The 20,608-nt window shown below is 33.7% G+C and overlaps 2 protein-coding genes across 2 annotated transcripts; one reads left to right on the top strand and one right to left on the bottom strand.

Moving 5' to 3' along the window:
• Positions 1 to 1,857: 1,857 nt before the first annotated feature.
• Positions 1,858 to 6,471, top strand: LOC127867320 (C-type lectin domain family 17, member A-like). Its single transcript, XM_052408406.1, has 4 exons — positions 1,858 to 2,279; positions 3,553 to 3,641; positions 4,522 to 4,618; positions 5,302 to 6,471. The coding sequence occupies exons 1-4, from the start codon at positions 1,970 to 1,972 to the stop codon at positions 5,511 to 5,513; spliced, it is 708 nt and encodes a 235-aa protein (XP_052264366.1). The 5' UTR covers positions 1,858 to 1,969; the 3' UTR covers positions 5,514 to 6,471.
• A 2,557-nt stretch (positions 6,472 to 9,028) lies between these two features.
• Positions 9,029 to 18,686, bottom strand: LOC127867325 (brain protein I3-like). The gene is made up of 4 exons (XM_052408410.1): positions 18,593 to 18,686; positions 13,972 to 14,023; positions 12,802 to 12,995; positions 9,029 to 10,505 (listed from the first exon to the last, which is right to left on the bottom strand). The coding sequence occupies exons 2-4, from the start codon at positions 13,985 to 13,987 to the stop codon at positions 10,377 to 10,379; spliced, it is 339 nt and encodes a 112-aa protein (XP_052264370.1). The 5' UTR covers positions 13,988 to 14,023; positions 18,593 to 18,686; the 3' UTR covers positions 9,029 to 10,376.
• Positions 18,687 to 20,608: the final 1,922 nt, after the last annotated feature.

Raw genomic sequence — 20,608 nt, 5'->3', positions numbered from 1 at the left:
ACTTTCAATGCAGATATAGGAGAGATACTTTCACATTTTTTTTCTATCGCTAGAGCGTATTATACTACCAATATGTACCTAATATTGTATACTGGTTTTCAATAGATAAAGTTCTATTTAAGTTTACTTTTAATAAAATACACGTTTGATGTTTTTGTAATTATTAAAAAATATGGGAACTATGTATGTTCAGCCAAGCTATTAAAATTTGCAATTAAAATCCTGTATTATTATTCTTACTGAGAAGAATGCCGATGATTTAAAGCTTAAATATTCTAGGTTCCGTATTCTTGTTAACAAGAAGGGACTTAGTTGATACTTCTACTTTTCCTCTTACGCCTAAAACGTGTAATTCCGCAGCAATGGCGTTTCTAAAAATTGGATAATTTAAATGCAATCAAATTTAATTGTTTTTTCTTTTTCATTGCGTTTTTATTTGAATTACTTTGCTATTGGATTAATGCTTTTTTTTGTGTTTTGTGACTCCTTAATAGCAAATAGCGAGATTAGGCTACTAATCAACCAGTGTAAATCCTTATCGTTTTACATAGACTGTTGAAAGAATGTGATACACTTTAAATCATTTATGCCTAGCGTCTAGAAAAAAGGCCTTTGCAAACAGCATGATGCGGCGTCTCATCAGGATCTGCGTTGTTTGCTTAAAGGAATTTCTGTAAGAAATATTTTAAATAAAGAAATAAATATACTAGACATCCCTAATTTAGGAAATAAATTGATCCAATTTAGAAGGATGGGAGAGTCCACTAGGCACAAATGGGTTAAATCATTATTAATTTAATAGTTCATGCCGTATTGTATCTATTGTTTTGCTGCAAGAGCGTTTATTTCTGTAAAAAAAGCAATTGAAGTCGCGTTAAACCTGCAAAATCACGGCTTTCAGTATTTACTTATCGCACTACTGCGTTTGAAATAGTGTTATTGATTTATAAATATGTATAGATCAAATGAGATAATGCGAAATAAATATTGAATGATACATATTCTGACAGCATTATTTTGCGAGTCAAAACAAGCCTTGCTATTGCAGTTATGAATCTTTTCATACGAAATTAGCAATATAATGTACGACATTTTTTTCAAGTGCGTGTCAAATACGAACATTTATTAACCAATGTATGCCTAATGGACTTTCCTATCCTTGTAAATTGGATCAATTTATTTCCAAAAGTAGGGATGTGTAGCATATTTATTTCTATTATCAGAATATTTCTTACAGAAATCCTTTTAAGCAAACAGCGCAGACCCTGATGAGTCGCCGCATCTTTTCATCAGGGTCTACGCTGTTTGCAAAGGCCTTTTTTCTAGATGCTAGGCACAAATGGGTTAAACCACTAAGCGCATACCCCCTTTTAAACATATTAAATAATTATATCTGAAACGTGTTTATAATTGCAGGTCGATTTTAAACTTTCAGATTTTGAATTAAAATAAAGCTTTTCCGGAAAGCCAACTTTCTAGATTACAATTACTGTGAAATCATTAATTAAAACTGATGAACAGGACCAATCACTTAAAACGCTAGCATTTAAAAATTAAATATTAATTTTCAATAGGCTTTTACAGTTTGTGCGCGTTGAACCGGTGTAAAACATTGTTTTCCCGCCGATTGTGTAATGCAATTAAATCAAGTAAAAACAAGTACGAGAGAGCAACAGGTTCGTTGTTAAGTTGAGCACTTCCCGATTTGATTGAAATGTGTTTGCATACACTAAGCCAAAAAGCTGCTGAACAAAACTGCTGTTAAAAGGCACACAAATGCAAATAACAGTAATGCTTTTTGCATCGGAATTGCCGCGCAACCGGTTATGCAATGGGTCCCATTTCACATCTACAAAACGTTGTGCTAGTCACCCAGTCGCAGAAGGCTATTTTTCAGACTTGTGAACATTCAAACGATTATATCAAACTCTGTGTTAAAAGCTGGCATCGAGTAGTTCATTTTTTAAAGATGCGTACGATAATATTTCAGAGTGCAATTTGGTTCCTAATTTTGGTAATCGGTTTTAGTCAGGAATTGTTGCGCATGCACACATTTTTACGGGATGACGCACTGGTAAACCGTGTGTGTCCACTCAGCCATCGCTCTATGGACGTTCATGCGAGTTATAAGGAGCAATGCTTATCAATGTGCGGAAACATTCCCAGGTGTTTATCAGTGTTTTTTGCTGAACATTTCGGAAAGTGTATAGGATGCGCTCGTAAATACCGAGATGGTGCTTCGCTGCTGAAAATGAAAGGAATGATACATTTTAAGAAAGGTTTGAATAAGAATTTGTCAATATATGGTTTACAGCTTCATTGTAAGATTTGTTTCAGTATTAGCAACATGTAAATTAAAGGGGCCTTTTCACAGATTTTGTCATGTTTTGAAGTTTGTCATTTAATGCTTTATATTGATAAATGTAAACATTGGATCTAAAAAGCTCCAGTAAAAATCAAGAATAAAATTTAAAGAAAGGAAAAAAAGTAACCCGCAGCAGGGCTCGAACCAGTGACCCCCGGAGTCCTGGAGTAAAAACCAATTAGACCGCTCGGCCAACCTGCCAAGTATGTACGAGGGATGTATTTTATACTATATATAAGCAATCTTCGTAGTTTCACAAAATTAAACGACAACAACAGAACTCTCAAATTATTCAATCGTTTCGCGTTGCAACGCTTTATAATTTTCAGGTTTTTAAATCGTCAAAACATGCATATAATGGCTGTATTACTGTTTCCTCACAAATATCCTAACTAAAACTAAAATTTGCGGAATCCGAAAAAACTTTTTTCAATTTTGTCAATTCACCAAAACGTGAAAAGATCCCTTTTAATAATTTCATAATTTACATTTATTTACATATCAATACTCGTTCAAATGCTTTTATTTTGTTTTCTTCAATAACTATACCTTTTGGTATGAGAGAAGTAATGATCAATCAAAACTTTAAAAATAACTAATAAATTAAACCATTTAAACATGTGATTGTTTTCAAAATGGCGTTGAATTTGGAACGAGCAATTCAAAAAGATTTTGACAAAACGCATCGCTGTATCAAATACCTATATAATTCTTTAGGTCTTTGTCTGTATGAATTAAAGGTACATACGACGATGAAGGCAGTTTTTTTGCATGAGATCAGATCTAAGAAGAGACGTATTTATTTTTTGACAAACACACAAGTCTCGTTTTTAGAAACGCTTTTTAAAATAAATATATAATTGAAACTGGTTGTGCGTGTTTTTTATTCTCATTGAAGCAGGCTGTCTTTTGTAGTTGTGTCATACTTGAGACGTTAATCTATTATTTTTTGGAATCGTTTAAATTTTCCATAACTCTTTAGTTAAGGAGAATATGCATAGTTTTGCATTATTTATATATTTGTAGGCAAATGCCGTCTACATCCCCATTAAAGCAGCAATTTTTTACGATGTTCTAAGCACCTGTTTATCAATGGCTTTTTTTCAGAATGTATAGAATAAAGGCATAAGTGTTTGAACACTATACAAACGTGCTTAAATCAATATTGAGAATAATACATCTTTCAGTGTCATCGTGCGATCAAGGCTGGATTCATTTTCATGACTCCTGCTACTACTTTGCTCTTGACAAATTGGTGACCTACAGAGGAGCTGAGGTAATCGACTTTTTACAATTCTTGTCTAAGTATCTACCGACTATATACGAACATATTAATAATTCACGACTTGATTGTGCTGTTTTGTTTGAAAAATATATAGCATAAATAATTTTCTTAATCATTCTGGTTTCTTTCCTAAAATCTGTATAATACAAATACACATAGAGTTACTATTTTAGGGGGCGTATGAGGCATACAGATTTCCGACCGTTCTTATGTCCACTGATATTCATGTCGCTTGTAACTGAAACGTTTTGCGCCTCAAGCGATTACAATACATACATGTATTAATAAATTTGAGCTTCTCGATATTAGGGTTCAGTTTTACTTAATAATCGTATAACTGTTTTAACACGATTGACATTTTAACCCCACACTTCAATATTACCTTGTGTGTCCGAGGATCCGCCCTTACATTCTTTAAAAAAAATGGTATGATAACTAAAAACATATTATTTCTGTAGGAATACAACTTTTCAGACATATTCACATACATATGAACTTGTTTACCCCTATATTTTGGTCCGTATGCTATCGAAATAGTTGGAGTAATGTCCATTTTTAGCATAGCAAAATATTTTTAAAACGTATACAGCGTATTGCTCAAAAACATAAATACTACAGTATTTAAATTTACAAACATATGCACCAGCATGTGAACTTGCGCACTTGTGTATTTGTGTAATTTGTTACGACATTAATGCAAGTTTGAGACGAATGTGGAAAATGGGACATCAGTGCCCTTCTGCAACATGTCTAGTTTAAACTTAATCGTGAGTAACTTTTAGCTTATCACATGATATTAAAATATTCTTAAAATTATATTCTTTAACATATGCCTGTGCTATTTTCCTCCAATGATTCTATTTTGCTTCAGGAACTCTGTGAAAAAGTAGATGCAGACATTGTTCTACCAAACGACGCGGCTGAAGACGAGTTTATAGTCGGACAACTTTCGCTTGCTGCAGGAGACGGTAAAGATTCTGCTGTATTAAGATGTTCTATATAAGATTTGCATGAAGACTGTTATTATTTTTTCAAACATATTTTATTTTAAGACTCCAAACAAATACATACACAATACAAATTTTTATGCAGTAATGTAATGCTATTATAATAAAGATGCATATACAACTCTTCTAAATGTAGACGTTTATTTCATCGTGAGCATCCGCAATCCACTTACAAATAAATTCGCAATGATATATTTACGGTTGTAAAAAGTGTTTTATCTTTTCATTCACAAACAAATTGTAAAACTTGCTTATTTGGAATACAGAAATAAAAGAACCAATCATGATAGCAATATTACAAAATACGGTCTTGCATAGACAGATGAAGTAGCCAATGTTTGATAGAAATATCACATGTGTAGTGTATCTTTGATGTGTAGGATGTGTGTATAGATGTATTGATTTAGATGAAATACTACATAACGTTTATAGAAACGTAGAAATAAAATGTAAACTACACCCGTAAGTTGTTATCAATATGTACTAACATAGGCGAGGGCATAACATCCAACATACATGCGACTTGTTTATTGATTTTAACGACTTGTTATTTATAAGTTTAATGAAGCCAGAAAATGCTGTAATTGAATGTAATAACGTATTATTCAGAAATGCTTGCAATCATAAATTACTTCTGATATTAGGTAGGGCGTGGATAGCAATGCAAGAGAGAAACACTACAGGCAGCAATTGGTATGCGTCATTCAGTCCAAACGACGCAATCATCTTCACGAATTGGGCAGATGGTGAACCACGTCGAGGTTATCCCGACGAACCTTGTGCAGTGACCTTCCATAATAGAAAGCATGGATGGCATGATATTTCTTGCAACAGTACCGAATGTTGTTGTTTGTGAAAAATATAATTACAATTAAAAAAACTGTTTCTAAAGAAAATAAGAAAATAAAAGTATTGCGTTTTTAATTAGTTAAAAAATATACACGTTGACGTTATAATAGATACACTTAAAACATGCATTTCAAACGGTTAACTTGACAGCCATTAGAATTGTACTTAAAATATTTAAGAAAATTGTAACATTTGTATTTAGAACGAAACATATTGTAACGTAAAATAGTACTAAGAATACCTGCAATTTATTTGTTCTCAATGTTATTGTTTTTAAAAAATATTGCACAAATGCGTGTGTGTATGTTGTTTCGTATTGTGCTGTTTCGTACTGTTTAGACAATTGGTCACTTGTCTTAAATAAATGACCAACAAATTGTATATAATGAGAAGGCAATACTGCTCCAGCATATGGAGTTTCACCTCTTTATATTGACATTAATTATTGCTATATTTAGAAGACAGTAGTGGTGGGACACACTACAGAAACATACCTTTGATATGGTAAGATACCAATATCCTCGTGATCTACAATAACAGAGAAAGGTTAAATCAAACGTGAACCTCAATTAAATAGCTCAGCAAAGCCCCAGTACAAACTGGGTGAATGGTTTGATATTGGTTTCAAAGAACCCAATGAATTTGCGTATTTGTTAAGCAATTGACATATATTATACACGCATTAATATTTATAATTTAGTGACCCTCCGTCACTGTCATCAAGTATGTACTTTATTTTGCCGTAATATATGCCTTAATTTGTATAATTATATGCTTTCAATTTTTTTAGCGCCTTTTAACGATCAATACTTCTATCGAAATGACTAAAAAGCGGGATGCAATTTTTTAGCCATGAGCCACTTCCAAAATGCAGTCCGATAAATGTTATAAATGCATTGTAAATGACAATTTTAAAAAGGCAGTTATAGTAACATGCATTATTTACCTCCAAAAGTGATGTATTCACATATAGTATAAAATAACTTGTTTTGTTTGTATGTACTACGAATGATAATTCGTTTTGAACGTAAATAAAACATGGAAATAGTGGTCGCACCTGTATTTTGTATTTTGTATTGCGTTTGACAATTCTACAGCAACTAGCAACTGGTTCGTGTCAAAACTGACATTCAACCACGTGCAACTAGTCTTTAACATATTACGATATTGATTGTTATCCTGAATATAAAACTAGATTTTCACGCAATGAGAGTAATGTATGCGAGATTTGTAAACAATTTACAATGAAGATAATTATAATCGATTTGAATAAACGAAATAAAAATTGACGTTATATAATACCCGCCTCATGCAAAAAATGTGTCGTATGCCATAATAATAATTTAATAAAAATATAATAATAACATAATTATTATAACTATTATTATTTACTTTTCAAAATGTGTCCAAATGCCTTCATTTTTGTCAGTTGATAGAATGAAAGTATGTAAATACTTTTTTACAACTCTTTCCATGGATTTTGGAGTGTACACATCAATACATATCATTACTAATCAGTTTGGTAAAAACAAAATTTGTGAGATAACATCGCCAAAACACAGGTCTTGAAAACAGATAACGGATGTTTGCCATAATTTGTGCGCCTTTGAGAACATTCTATAAAAGAATGCCACCTACGTTATTTCACTAAGTATCAACTGAAAACTGTACCTCAATACAAACCGTCAAACCTATAACTCAAAGCTTTTAAAACACCTGCCAACGTAAGAGAAAAAACGTGTCTGTTATTAGTAAATATATGTGTAAACTTCCTTATTGTCGTGTTTTGTTTCTAATAAGAAGACGTTTGTAATTTTAATCTAAATGCGTCTCAAATTACATTACAGCAACCCGATTGCAGTATAACATCCTGACCAAATAGTGTTTTAATTCGTATTTATCATAAAAATATACAAAAGCGCGATATCATATTTATTCTTAGTCAACATATTAGCTACATTAAAGTGGACAGAAAGAAAATATATTGAAACTAAAGAAAACGCAAATAAGCCATGACGATTTTTATAGATATCCTTATCATCCGCTTGACATATATATGCTTTTAAACGATTTCACGAAGAAATGACAAATATTAAACAGAAACGGCGTGCGTGCGTGGATGAACATTGATTGATTTTTACGAGTTTCTTTCCAGTTACATTTATCTAATATAATACAAAATATTGATCACAAAAAGATTAATTGTATCCAAATTGTTTTGGATTTTTTCGTTTGTATATGTGATAGCAAGTGTCATGTGTATGGAAAAGAGATGGTTATACAGATAATACACACTAGATGTTGACAGGGTAATACAAAAATGGTATCCATGCTCAATGTCTTACGATGGAACAGGGGAGGGCAATTATAATTCTTGGTATAAGCTGGTGTTATTTGCGTTTTGTATTCCTACTTTTCGAGTAAAATGCTCAACGATTAAATACCCTAAACGCTTAACCCTTAACGCAAAATGCTTAAACTGAAATTATTATGTAACGAACCACATAATGCTAGCTCTACATAAACTATATGTAAAGTCATAACTGTATCGTTTTCAAATTACACTTATTACGTTTTGCAATATACATGTATACAGCTATTTTGTTTAGTGTTCATTTACGTTAGAACTATATAAAATCACAGAAACGAGATTCTATGCATATTGGTGTGATATCTATGCTTTCCTGTTAGTTGAGGAATGTTTACACGTGAAGAAACGGTAGTGGTTTCGGTCTACTTCATATTCTACAACACGAGTAAACATGCTTTTCCATCTCGTTGCAGATGCTTGATTTTCACACTTTTATGAACAGCCATCCCACTTATGTGTGTGTGGTTAACCCATTTATGCCTAGCGTCTACAAAAAAGGCCTCGGCAAACAGCGTAGACCAAGATAAGATGCCGCGTAATGAGGCGTCTCGTCAGGGTCTGCACTGTTTTCTTATAATAATTTCTGTAAAAAATATTCTAAATATAGAAATAAATATACTAGACATCCCAAATTTTGGAAATAAATTGATCCAATTTAGAAGGATGGGAGAGTGCACTAGGAATAAATGGGTTACAAGCTGACGTTGATGTTTATTCAGATGGAGATAAAAAAGCAATGCTTATTAATGTTTGTAAATATTTTCTTTACTGAAAAACTTGAAAAGTTTTAATAATTACAGCATCACATATGACTTTTTGTTGTGGAATATTCAATCAACGATTAATCTTAAAAAATGTTGGATAAATATTGCCTTTTTTACAAGTTTATCTTGTTTTTTATTTCAGCACAGTAATAGTAATTCTTTCTCCTTACTGGGATTTTTTCGCGACAGGCCCCGAATATACACATAGTGTTATATTCAAAGTCGTAATGTAATGAATAATGTATCTGGCATTTTGCTGGTCGACGAACGAAAAAAAAATTGTGGAAAAGTGTATGTTCTCTGTTAATTCTTTATTTTATCAACACAATACTGTGACACCGATATGGTACTTCGTTGTTGTTGAGTAGGTAATACACAATTAGACAATTATTTATTACATGTTTATTGAAAAAAAGAACAATATGTACACATATATTGTTACATAGAAAAACATTTAAAATGTCATAAACCATTTTAACTTACATTAACAAAATGTTATTTAAAATAATATGTTCTATTCGATATACAAAAGCTACCCATAACATTTAAGTATTAAACTAATATAAAACAATTACAATGGTATACACTTTTCAGCTTCGTTTAATTGATTTGTCAAGGACGATTTACAAACAATATATATATCTACATGTACTATCAAATGCGTACCAAGAAGTCTAAGAAATCAAAAAGCCAACATGCAAAACTTGGAAACAAAATGTTAAAAGCAGAAATGGAAAAAAAGACTAAAATTTAGAGATTAAAAAGTTTTACTTGAACATGATTTAAAAAAAAGAGCACGTGTTACCTTTTCGGATAAATAATTAATATTAACTCAAAGCATGTTAATTTACTTTTTTAAACGACTCGTATGTAACATGGCTTAAATTTGTTTCATTCTTTAATTCTGTGATGACATAAGTTCGTTTTGATTTATAAGTAGCATATTGTTTAATCTGCCCCAACATACACGTTTCGCCGAAAATCTAACAAGAAGATTTCACTGTATAAGACATATTAAGATTTATCGGAGTTTATCGGCCTATAAAGAGATCTTTGGACTTCTGCAGCAAAATAAACTATAACATGATATTGTTCATCCCAGTTGTTTATAAATAACAATACTCGTAAACATCTCTCATACCTTGGTTTTTAACTATTTGTTCAGATGGCATGATAACTATATTGTACGTGTGTGTGCTTAAGTTCGTGTCTTCATGGTTCATTGCCTTATCATCATTTGAACAATTGAACAATTGGTGTCGCCTGGTATTAAGATAATAGATAATCATGTTAGAATTATTAATACCATATGAGCCATGCTATGGGAATACATGTGCGTAAAGTGTCGTCCCGTATTAGCCTGTTCAACTTGGAAACATGTCAATGACCGTGCCCTATAGTAAAGGTTGCATGGCACTAAAGGCCGCACAGGCTAATATGGGACGATACTTTCCGCTTTAATGGTATTCGTCATTCAAAGAAAGTCTCATTTTGGCGAAAATCCAGTTAATCGGGAATGATAAGCCTGTGCAAACTGTACAGGCTAACCTGAAACGACACTTTGCGTACAACAATTAACCCCCGTACAATATTAACCCCCGTACAAAAATACCCCCCGTACAATATTAACTCCCGTATAAAATAACCCCCGTTTTACCATAGCGAAGCTCATATGCAATGGTTACAGGTATGCCTTGAGGAAAATGCGCCAAGTGTGTCGGCGTCCTCAAGGACTTTAGAAAGTTGCCCCGCAATGGCTGCAACGTTTCTCCATCATAAGGAAGCAGCAGAGAAGGCCTATAGGGAAGAACAATATCGCGAGGATGATGCCGATAACCGAGAAGTTCTCTGAGATCATCCCGACCTGAAATTATAAAAGCTTTGAAATGCCATGCATTACCATTAGAATTAAACGAGGAAGAGAATATGTTCACAGTGAACGTTTAAAGTACGTTATTTCTACTCGCACCAACGGCTTCAAAACATACACAAAATGAAAAAAACAAAACTTTTTTTTTACAAACGAATTGTGCGTTACTGTTGTGTATACAGCTAAATTGACGGTACACATTTTAAGACCATTGTAAGATACGTTTAGTATATTGTCCCTTACACATTAGATTTATAGGTAATATACTAAACCCACAGTAAAATGTATGATAACTGCATAAATCGTGTTAAACTTGATTACAGGTTGTAATTAATGGCGGCAACCTCTATATGTTGTGCCTTGATAAATATGTCATTTCTGTTTTTTTATATGTGGACAATAATCATTATATATCTATTGTTATGATTATTAATAATATTTATGTATTCGTTTGTAAAAGTTGTGATAAAAATCATCAGAACAGCGGTGTTAATAAAAACCAATATGGCTTGTTTCACAATGTCATATTTTGTGATTCGGAAACAAATTCTTATTAAAGTAAAGAATGAAATAAAACTCGTCATTATAGTGACTAGCAACAGTAGAATATAAAAACATGTTATTTAACTAGCACTCGTAGGTTTATGCACCTGCAGTTTTATCTGACACTAATCGTATGTTAACTGAAAACATAATTGTTAACTTCCTTGGCGAGGTAATTTTTTTATGATACACAGTTATTTGATTTTAGCTTGCCTAAAACATTACATGTATAGAGTAAGCAACAAGTGTTAAGAATATTCAATAAACTTTTTATTCCTGTTCGAAATTTATATGCAAAACAAGACTAACGTATTGTCTTCAAAATATCGACAAGCAATTAAAAACAAAACATATGCCAACTGTTTTCAAACAGCTCAATAACGACAATTCACTTGTTTGTTTCAGATTTGTAGATTTTTAAATAAAAAGAAGGAAGTGATAAACGAAAAGAATTGAATGCGGAAGTGTTATTGTCTGCTTTAAAAATGCCTTAAACAAGTCCGTTTTAGATTGTAAACTTGTGTTCATGACCAATCGATGAAACGATCATATACGAGATTTTGCAATTCAAATTATGTACGACAGTTTTATTGATCCATAGCAAAAATGTTGTTTTATACGTGGGTGCACATGTGTTAACTGGGCTTAATGCATGTGCGTAAAGTGTCGTCCCAGATTAGCCTGTGCGAACTATTAGCATGTGCAGTTCGCACAGGCTAATCAGGGACGACACTTTCCGGTTTTATGACATTTTTCGTTTAAAAGAAGTCTCTTCTTAGCAAAAATCCAATTTAGGCGGAAAGTGTCGTCCTTGGTTAGCCCGTGCGGACTGCACAGGCTAATCTGGGATGACACTCGACGCATATGCATTAAGCCCCGTTTTCTCAGAACATGACTCATATGGTCTTAAACTCCGTGATTGCCTTTCGGCGTACACTATGATATTACCCACGTGAATATTGATTATCGAACAGTACTTTTTTTAATCATAACCAACGGGATCTATAAAAATCGTTTTATTCTTACAATAGCTGCTATATTTATTTTTAATTGAATGAATAAAAACTACATTTTGCTGCCGTTTATCAAACTACTGTATGTTCGAGGACACATTATACTTGTTTCAAAAACGAAGACGTTCGTAATTTTTAAATCAAAGCCATTACATCTCTGCCCTTGATAAAATAACTGACGTCAGAACCGTACCTTCGTTTTGGGGTAAGGGGTTTTGGAATTGTATTGTTTTTAGTCAAGATTGAATACACTTCTCAGATACACTGTTTTTACCTGTTAAAATATAATACTGTAATTGAATGCAATTGAATACAACCGTAGTGTTGCCCAATATATATAGTTATGTGCATTCTCATAGTTTTGGACTTCAATACCATAAAAATATAAGTTTTGAGTATTGTTTATAAGGTTTTAAAATTAAACTGGAAGGTTAAACAAACGCTATTTTTAACCGGCGTTTTTCCCCCACAGAACATGGAGCAATAATCTTATCAGAGGTATCATTTGTGGAAACTACTCTCTGAGCAAATTTCATAAACATATCACACGACTTGGAAACAGGACTTAATTCATGTGCGTAGAGTAGCCTTTGAGGCCAATTATCGTTTGAAAGAGAATCCCTTATAACAAGTGTCGTCCCTGATAAGCTTGTGCGGACCTCACAGATTTATCTGGGTCGACATCTTACGCACAAGCATTAAGCCCACTTTTTCCAGAGCGCCGCGTGACTTACCCTGCATGCTGGACAGTTCCCAGTGCCCACTACACCGCCACCCCCCTGTACTACAACAACACTGCTAGACTGTTGACCCATGAGTTGCTGCTGAGGGGGTGGGGCATTGCCGGCGTACGGCGGAGGATAGCCCTGAGGTGGTGGGTATTGACCTTGGGGCGGGGGATACTGGCCCGGGGGTGCTGCTCCGTAACCTGTTTAATATAGCAAGAAGTTCTTTGATTAGTATTTTTAAATTACCAGCATTCTCGAATGAAACGTTTTCTTAAACGTTGTGCACTATTTAAAACAACAATAACAAAAACAACAACAACTACTTCTACTTCAATAATTACAACAACTACTTTAACTTAAAAAACAGGAATAGCTACAACAACAACACTTTTTCTATTACTTATACATTTGTTTTCCTTCTAATACTACAACTTCTGCTACAAATACTTATACTGCTTCTACCACTACTTCCACTTCTATCAATTCTTGCTTCTACTTCTACTTGTGCTGCTATTGCTGTTACTGTTTTTTCTACCGCTACTGCTTATGCTTCAACTACTACTGTTTATACTGCTGCTACTACTGCTACTTCTTCTACTACTACTACTACTACTACTACTATTACTACTGCTGCTACAACTACTGCCTCTCCTGCTACAACAACAATAACAACAACAACTACTACTACTACTACTACTACTACTACTACTACTATAACTACTACTACTACTACTACTACTTCTACTACTACTACTACTACTACTGCTACTTATACTACTACTACTACTGCTTCTTATACTACTACTACTTCTACTACTAGTACTACTACTACTACTGCTACTACTACTACTACTAATGCTACTACTACTACTACTACTACTACTACTACTACTACTACTACTACTACTACTACTACTACTACTACTACTACTACTACTACTACTACTACTACTACTACAACTACTACTACTACTACTACTACTACTACTACTACTACTACTACTACTACTACTACTACTACTACTACTTCCACTACTACTTCTTCCACCACTTCTACTAATACTGGTGAGAATGATGATTTTGCTTATGTTGTTGATGACTATGATGATGATGGTGATTGTGATGATGATGATGATGATGATGCTTCAATAATTTTAACATTTGCTTTTTCCGTACCTCCTTTGTCTGCCATTTCTTTTCGTCTATTGTTTTTTTGTTCACAAAGTCTCTGAAAATGAAATAAAGTCGGATAATAAATGCTGGTAGTCTGTTGAATAGTCAAATACCCTACTAACGTAATAATGTATATTTGCGACAATGTTTTGTGACGACTTTAGCACACGTATGAATTTATATAAAACTATGCAAAATGTTCGAAATGCGTCGTGCGAAAATAGGTCTTCGGACTAAACCGAATGGCGTCGCTCCAGATATGCCTCTGCCGCCGTATACGCTTCTTAAGTCATAGTGTCTGCTTATGGTACCACGAAACCGCGCGATACTTTATAGTTGGCAGGGTAGCTCCTTGCCACCCTGTGAGGGTAGCTCCTTGCCACCCTGTGAGGGTAGCTCCTTGCCACCCTGTGCGAACGAACTGGTCTGGAGCTAAGTTGGGCGCATATGTACTAAGGTCTTTTTTAAATCACGCGGATCATTTGTAAAGGTACCAATAGGATATTGAAAGATATGAAATCCATTTTTTTCTTTTATGACAAAGTAAATAAAAAAATATAATACTTCAATCTTCAATCCGGCATATAATTCAGAGCAGCAATTATAAATATAAATTTGTATTTATTTTTTATACCACATTTATATAGCGCCCTTTTCATTCTCGCGGGTGCGTTCAAAGGCGCTTTACATGTTTTTCCCTGATCACTGGGTCACAAGTCGTCCGTTAACATCTTGGCGCAGTATGCAGCCACGGCACATTGGCTTATTTCCCTCACAGGTACCCATTTATACACCTGGGTGGAGAGGAGCAGATGTGGGATAAATTTCTTGCTCAAGGAAATTCCAGTGGTCAGGGCGGGATTCAAACCCGGGACCTCTCGATCCCTAAGCCAGCGTCCTACCATTAGACCACTGTTCCCACGATTTTTACGCTGGCATTTTCACAGATTTTGGAATGTAATGAAGTTTGTCATTAAATGCTTTGTATTGATAAATGTAAACATGGGCTGTAAAAAGCTACAGTAAAAATCAAGAATACAATTAAAGAATGAAAAAAAAAACCTCCATTGGGCTCGAACCACTGACCCCTGAAGTAAAAGTCTATCGTTTAGACCACTCGGCCATCTGTGCTTATACAAGGAGTAATGTATTTTATACTTTGTATATAAGTTACCCTTGTAATATCACAAAATATAACGACAACAACAGAACTCTCCAAATTATTCAATCGTTTCGCGTTGCAACGCTCTATAATTTGCAGGTTTTCTTAATCGTCAAAAGATTCATATAATGGATATTTTAGACCATGGTTAATGTTCAGTATTACTGTTTCCCCACACATATCATAACTGCCACGAAAAATTGCGAATCTGAAACAATTTTTTGTGATTTTGTCAATTTACCAAAACGTAAAAAGGCCCATTTAAGTCGATATTGTTTACACACATACACATGTCCCCAAGGGTCGGATACAAAACACAATTATTATAAATGAATCACCGCCATTGAATAATTTCAGTAAGTTTACAACATGGCCATATAAATAATTTTAAACGTCAATTTATCATTACAAATCGTTTTTGGTCGGTAATTCGTTTGCCGATTTTTAACTTGTCGATCTATCATTTAAACTATTCGCTTTCGAGTTGTTTACAGGTTTATAAAACCCCTAATGAAATTCTTCTGGTAAAAGATTCAACCAAAGCTTTTTCTTATATATTAGAACAAAACCAAACGATATTTATTTGCCAGTCAACAAGTATGGTGCGAATATAAGTTTGATATTAACACCAGCCTTAAGCAAGAAAATAACACAAACAATTCATAGGGTAGCTGTAAACAAAAATTTGTTTGCGCTAAATCTTAGCGATTTCTCAATTTATAAAATATATAGCAGAAATCTTTCAAAATCTCTATTTAACATACTGTCGTTCATTTAAGTTAAAGAAACGATAATATATCGTATATGATCGAATGAAGCAAAAGTGTTCACACACATTATATGAGTCGTGTTCTGAGAAAACTGGGCATAATGGATGTGCGTAAAGTGTCGTCCCAGATTAGCCTGTGCAGTCCGCACAGGCTAATCAGGGACGACACTTTCCGCCTTAATTGTATTTTGATGAGAAAAGACTTCATTTAAACGAAAAATGTCATAAAAGCGGAAAGTGTCGTCCCTGATTATCCTGTGCGGACTGCACAGGCTAATCTGGGACGACACTTTACGTACATGCATTATGTCCAGTTTTCTCATAATACGACTTATATAATAGAAGTGTTATACTTAAATATTAGTGTCTTTAGCAAACTTATGATACAACTCAACCTGGAATACCAAACAGTTTAAAATCGGCACAATAAATGAGAGCCGTACTATTTAATTTAAAATCAAATAAATTGTTACACACATTTGCAAATAAAATTACGATCCATTATAATACTAGCTAAATAATGTACTGAGTTTGCGGTCTCCTCTGGACCGCATTCATTTAAGTAAATGGATCAGAAAAGTAAAGTGACATGCCTAAATGAGCCGCGTTCTGAAAAAACTGGACTTAATGCATGTGCGTTTTGTGTCGTCCCAGATTAGCCTGTGCAGTACGTACAGGCTAATCAGGGACGACACTTTCCGCCTTAACTGGAGTAGAAAAGACTTCCTTTAAACGAAAAATACCATAAAAGCGGAAAGTGTTGTCCCTGATTAGCCTGTGCGGACTGCACAGGCTAATCTGGGACGACACTTTACGCATATGCATTATGCCTAGTTTTCTCAGAACACGACTCATATAGTTATCTCAAATGATATCTGTATATCTATTATTATTCGGTTGAAAGTAAAAATTTAAATGAACGATAACTTGATCAAGAGCTTTCGTTCAATGACACCAAGATTGTAGTGTACTTCAAACTAAACTACCGCAGTAGTTTGATATCAGATAGAACTCGTGCACGTGTCAGCGATACCGTTTCTCACAATCAAATGTACTAGATGAGTCAACAGTACGACATGACGTTATGATTAGCTTCAGTAGTTCAGGGGCATACGCATACAAACTACCAAAAAGTTCTTGTACGATTGATTTTTGATATTAAGACATGAATATCAACACCAACAATTTGAAAACGCGTATTAGCACTGTGATTTAAAAGGAGTGATTTGTATAAGCATGGAAAGTACTTTTTCCTTTTGTGCGAGAAATATATGGAACCTTATTCCAAATAATATAAGACATGCACCTACAATTATTTCCTTTAAACGGCACCTTAAAAATCATTTGCTACAAACGCAAAACTTTTTTTGATATTGTGGGTTGTATGGATTAAAATACCGCCTTTGGTTATTTTATTATTCTTTTTTTTTGCTTTGTGATTGTCTGTTGTTATGAAAGAATGAAATTACCATTATTATTATTATTATTATAATAATTATTATTATTATTTTTATTATAATTGTTATTATTATTATTATTATTATTATTATTATTATCATTATTGTAATTATATTACTATTATTTTATATTATTAATACTATTTGTATTAGTATTATTATTTTCATTATATGATGCTTTTGTAATTATTTTAAGGCTGATTGCAGTATGATAGACATTGTTGAGTTATATTTACATATACTGTGCTTTTGAAGACCACATTGTAAAAAAGATATGCTATTTCTTAATGTGTTATCTTCGTGAAATAAAGTTATTATTATTATCATTACACAAAAATGATAATCTATGCACAATATACAACTAGACGTTTGTTGATTTTATTCGCGCGTAACTGCTTGCTTATTCAGCTTGTTTGTTCGGCCTTCTAAAACGAGTTATTGTCATGTCGTCAGCTTTTTAAACATATTTTATTGCGAGAGATTCAATGAGCGGCGTTCTAGGAAAAGTGGGCTTACGGTATGTGCTTTAAGTGTCTTCCAAGATAAGCCTGTCCGAAGGGACGACACTTTCCGTTTTATGCAATATTGCGTTAGCAGGAAGTCCGTCTAAACGGAAATCCAGTCTAGGACGAAAGTTTCGCGCCCCTTTATTGGTCTCCGAGGAAAGCCCAGGCTAACCGCGGACGACACTTAACGCTAACACGTTAAGCCATGTTTTCACCAAACGAGGCTACATTATGTATCTCTTAAAGTACGTGTTGTTTTTAACTTTCTAATACCTGTGGTTGGCCTCGTGTTCTTCAATCATTGTCAGTCTACTTTTCTCATGCGTGACATTATTGCACAAGAACGAATCGTTAAACTTAAATACGCGCAACGCAAATACCTACATAGTTGATTAATATTGTAGTTGACATACAAATATTTCAACACACATTGTTAACGAAGAACATCTATTAAATCTACATTTTTGCAGGTATTAAATCACTTAACACTATGTTATAAGAGTTACACAATGTCGTCAAATCGTAAATTTCCCAACCGAAAAATAAAACAAAACAGATCCAAGCGGCCATTCGTATCATCCGTACAAAAATAACTTAATACACTAAGTATAAATGTGTATGTTAAAACACGATACATTCAATATTAATATTATCATTATTTAATAATAATAATTATTATTATATTGACAAATGAACAAATCTATCATTTTTTAAAGTACGACGAAAATACCTGTTGCGCCTCACCAACTTATCCCGGATATATTAAACTAACAAAGCGAATCATTGCACTGATAGAGATTACACGGCACCTAACCTAAACGGATGACACCGGAAATAGTTAAACGACCGGCTCCAGCGGAACACATAAGAACATATTGGCTTTGTTTAGACAAGTATGTTCTTTAAGCTTTATAATTTCAAATCCTAGCCTGAAGGGTAATACAGGCTTGGCTTTAAAAGTTTCATAATCTATTGGTTCTTTTAAAATATGATGTAGAAAGCGTGTTTTTTATAGAACGACTTATTCATCCATAATATTTAAAACAATCCTAGCATTATTTAAATTTTGAGAATAACAATTATGATTTGATCTTATGCTATACCGTGATGTATGAGTGGTATGAATTCGATTCATCACATTTGTCTTGGTAGTGTATTGACTAACAGCCCCTCGTCACTTCATAAATTTTAATTACGTCAGACCATTTAGACTTTCTCTGTCGCTCTTCGTGCCTAGAAGTGGTATCAAAGTTTGTGTTTCTGAAAAGAATGCAATTTACACCCAAACATGATTTAAAAACGGAGACATCGCATAAGAATCACACAGTAAAATGTAAGTAGATCTAGCGGGGATAAAGCTTTTAAAGGTACCTTAGGAAATTACATTTCCATGGTGCTTGACTACCACATCAGAGGACTATTACTACTATATCGTCCTCACGCGGCTCGACAAAAATCTCATATGGTCCATCATGTTTCTCTTTGTTAAATTAGTTCGTTTTGAGAGACAATTCAACAAAACAAGGCAAATGAGCATGGCAAGATTGCAAATCGACTACTCATATGCATCGCAGCACCAACTTCAAGTGCGGTGTCAACGCGAAAGGCATTTTTTAAATAAATCGAATCCTTCTGAAAGTCAGGTATAAATCTTCATATGAATCATTTGATTTCGTGTTATTATCCACTGCCGTTTTTCAGACTTTAACCGGTGCCAGTATTTTATGGTTTTGTCGTTTTCCTCGGTGCCTGTGGAATCAATATGCCACCTCTCAAGAACGGAAATGCTCACGTTAATGCGTATGCCTGTTATTTGCAAAAGTATTATTATACATATGAATGATGTGTACGAAATTGTAAAGTAGTAGTTTTTTATGTTTTTTGTCTTTCTCCATTAAAAATTCAAGTTTCTTAAACTTATTATTAAAATACGACTGAGAAGTTCATTCGTTTTCGTTCTTTATTAAAATCAAAATACTTTATATTCATATCGATTGTGTACGTTTAGCATTAGCTGAAATACCGTGTGATGTTCCGAATTTGTTTTTCCGGGATTTTGTTGACATTTTCATTGTGAACGCTCAGAGCGTTCAGCATCTTGCAATTTTCATATAATCCGGTGCAGATTCAAGTATGAGCGGTTACTCGCGATATTTTCGGTAATAACCGTTTTGGTTGGTCGCCGTGGTTTATCTCTTTGCACTTTCGAAATATGGTGTATCGGCAAAGAGATAGCAACATACCATGTTGCAAAATCATATCGAAATCGCGTTATACTACACACAAGGGGGCAAAGTATGGAAGAAATATAAGATAAAAAGTATTCAATTTAATTTAGTTTTGCATTCTTAAAACATTTTTACGACTACTGGGAATGGTGTTATTATTTGTTAAAATGACAATGGTTTATGTATTTCCCAATATTTGGCTCATTCCTGTAAATACTTGTCTATCCTTGTAAAAAGTCATGAAAAGATTTTGAAGTTCCGTAAAGGTATAGAATACTACCGAGATTTTACTACCAAAAGCGGGCACCCCGGCAAAAGTAGTATACATTTGTGCCGTGTTTCGAATATGCGGCATGTGGGGCATAAACGGAGGGTTCTGACAATTAACATAACATTAACGTTTTTTTATATCTTGAATATTTAATGGACATCGTGTTATCAATCAATTTGGAGTTAACTAATGCTTTTTGTAAAAAAATACATTAAAAAAAGGAGTGCATAGCAACTAGACTGGAATA

This window comes from Dreissena polymorpha, chromosome 2 (genome assembly GCF_020536995.1).
Source record: "Dreissena polymorpha isolate Duluth1 chromosome 2, UMN_Dpol_1.0, whole genome shotgun sequence".
NCBI classification, from domain to species: Eukaryota; Metazoa; Mollusca; class Bivalvia; order Myida; family Dreissenidae; genus Dreissena; species Dreissena polymorpha.
The sequence above is the reverse complement of the archived record's forward strand: the minus strand, read 5'-3'. Positions and strand labels throughout refer to the sequence as shown.

Bases quoted from the DNA above. Each gene is read 5' to 3' on its own strand.
- LOC127867320 (XM_052408406.1), top strand. From the start codon at position 1,970: ATGCGTACGATAATATTTCAGAGTGCAATTTGGTTCCTAATTTTGGTA. The intron at 2,280-3,552 runs GTTTGAATAAGA...TACATCTTTCAG, and splicing joins AATGATACATTTTAAGAAAG to TGTCATCGTGCGATCAAGGC. The intron at 4,619-5,301 runs GTAAAGATTCTG...TTCTGATATTAG, and splicing joins TTCGCTTGCTGCAGGAGACG to GTAGGGCGTGGATAGCAATG.
- LOC127867325 (XM_052408410.1), bottom strand. The intron at 10,506-12,801 runs GTAAGTCACGCG...TTATAATTTCAG, and splicing joins GGAACTGTCCAGCATGCAGG to GTCGGGATGATCTCAGAGAA.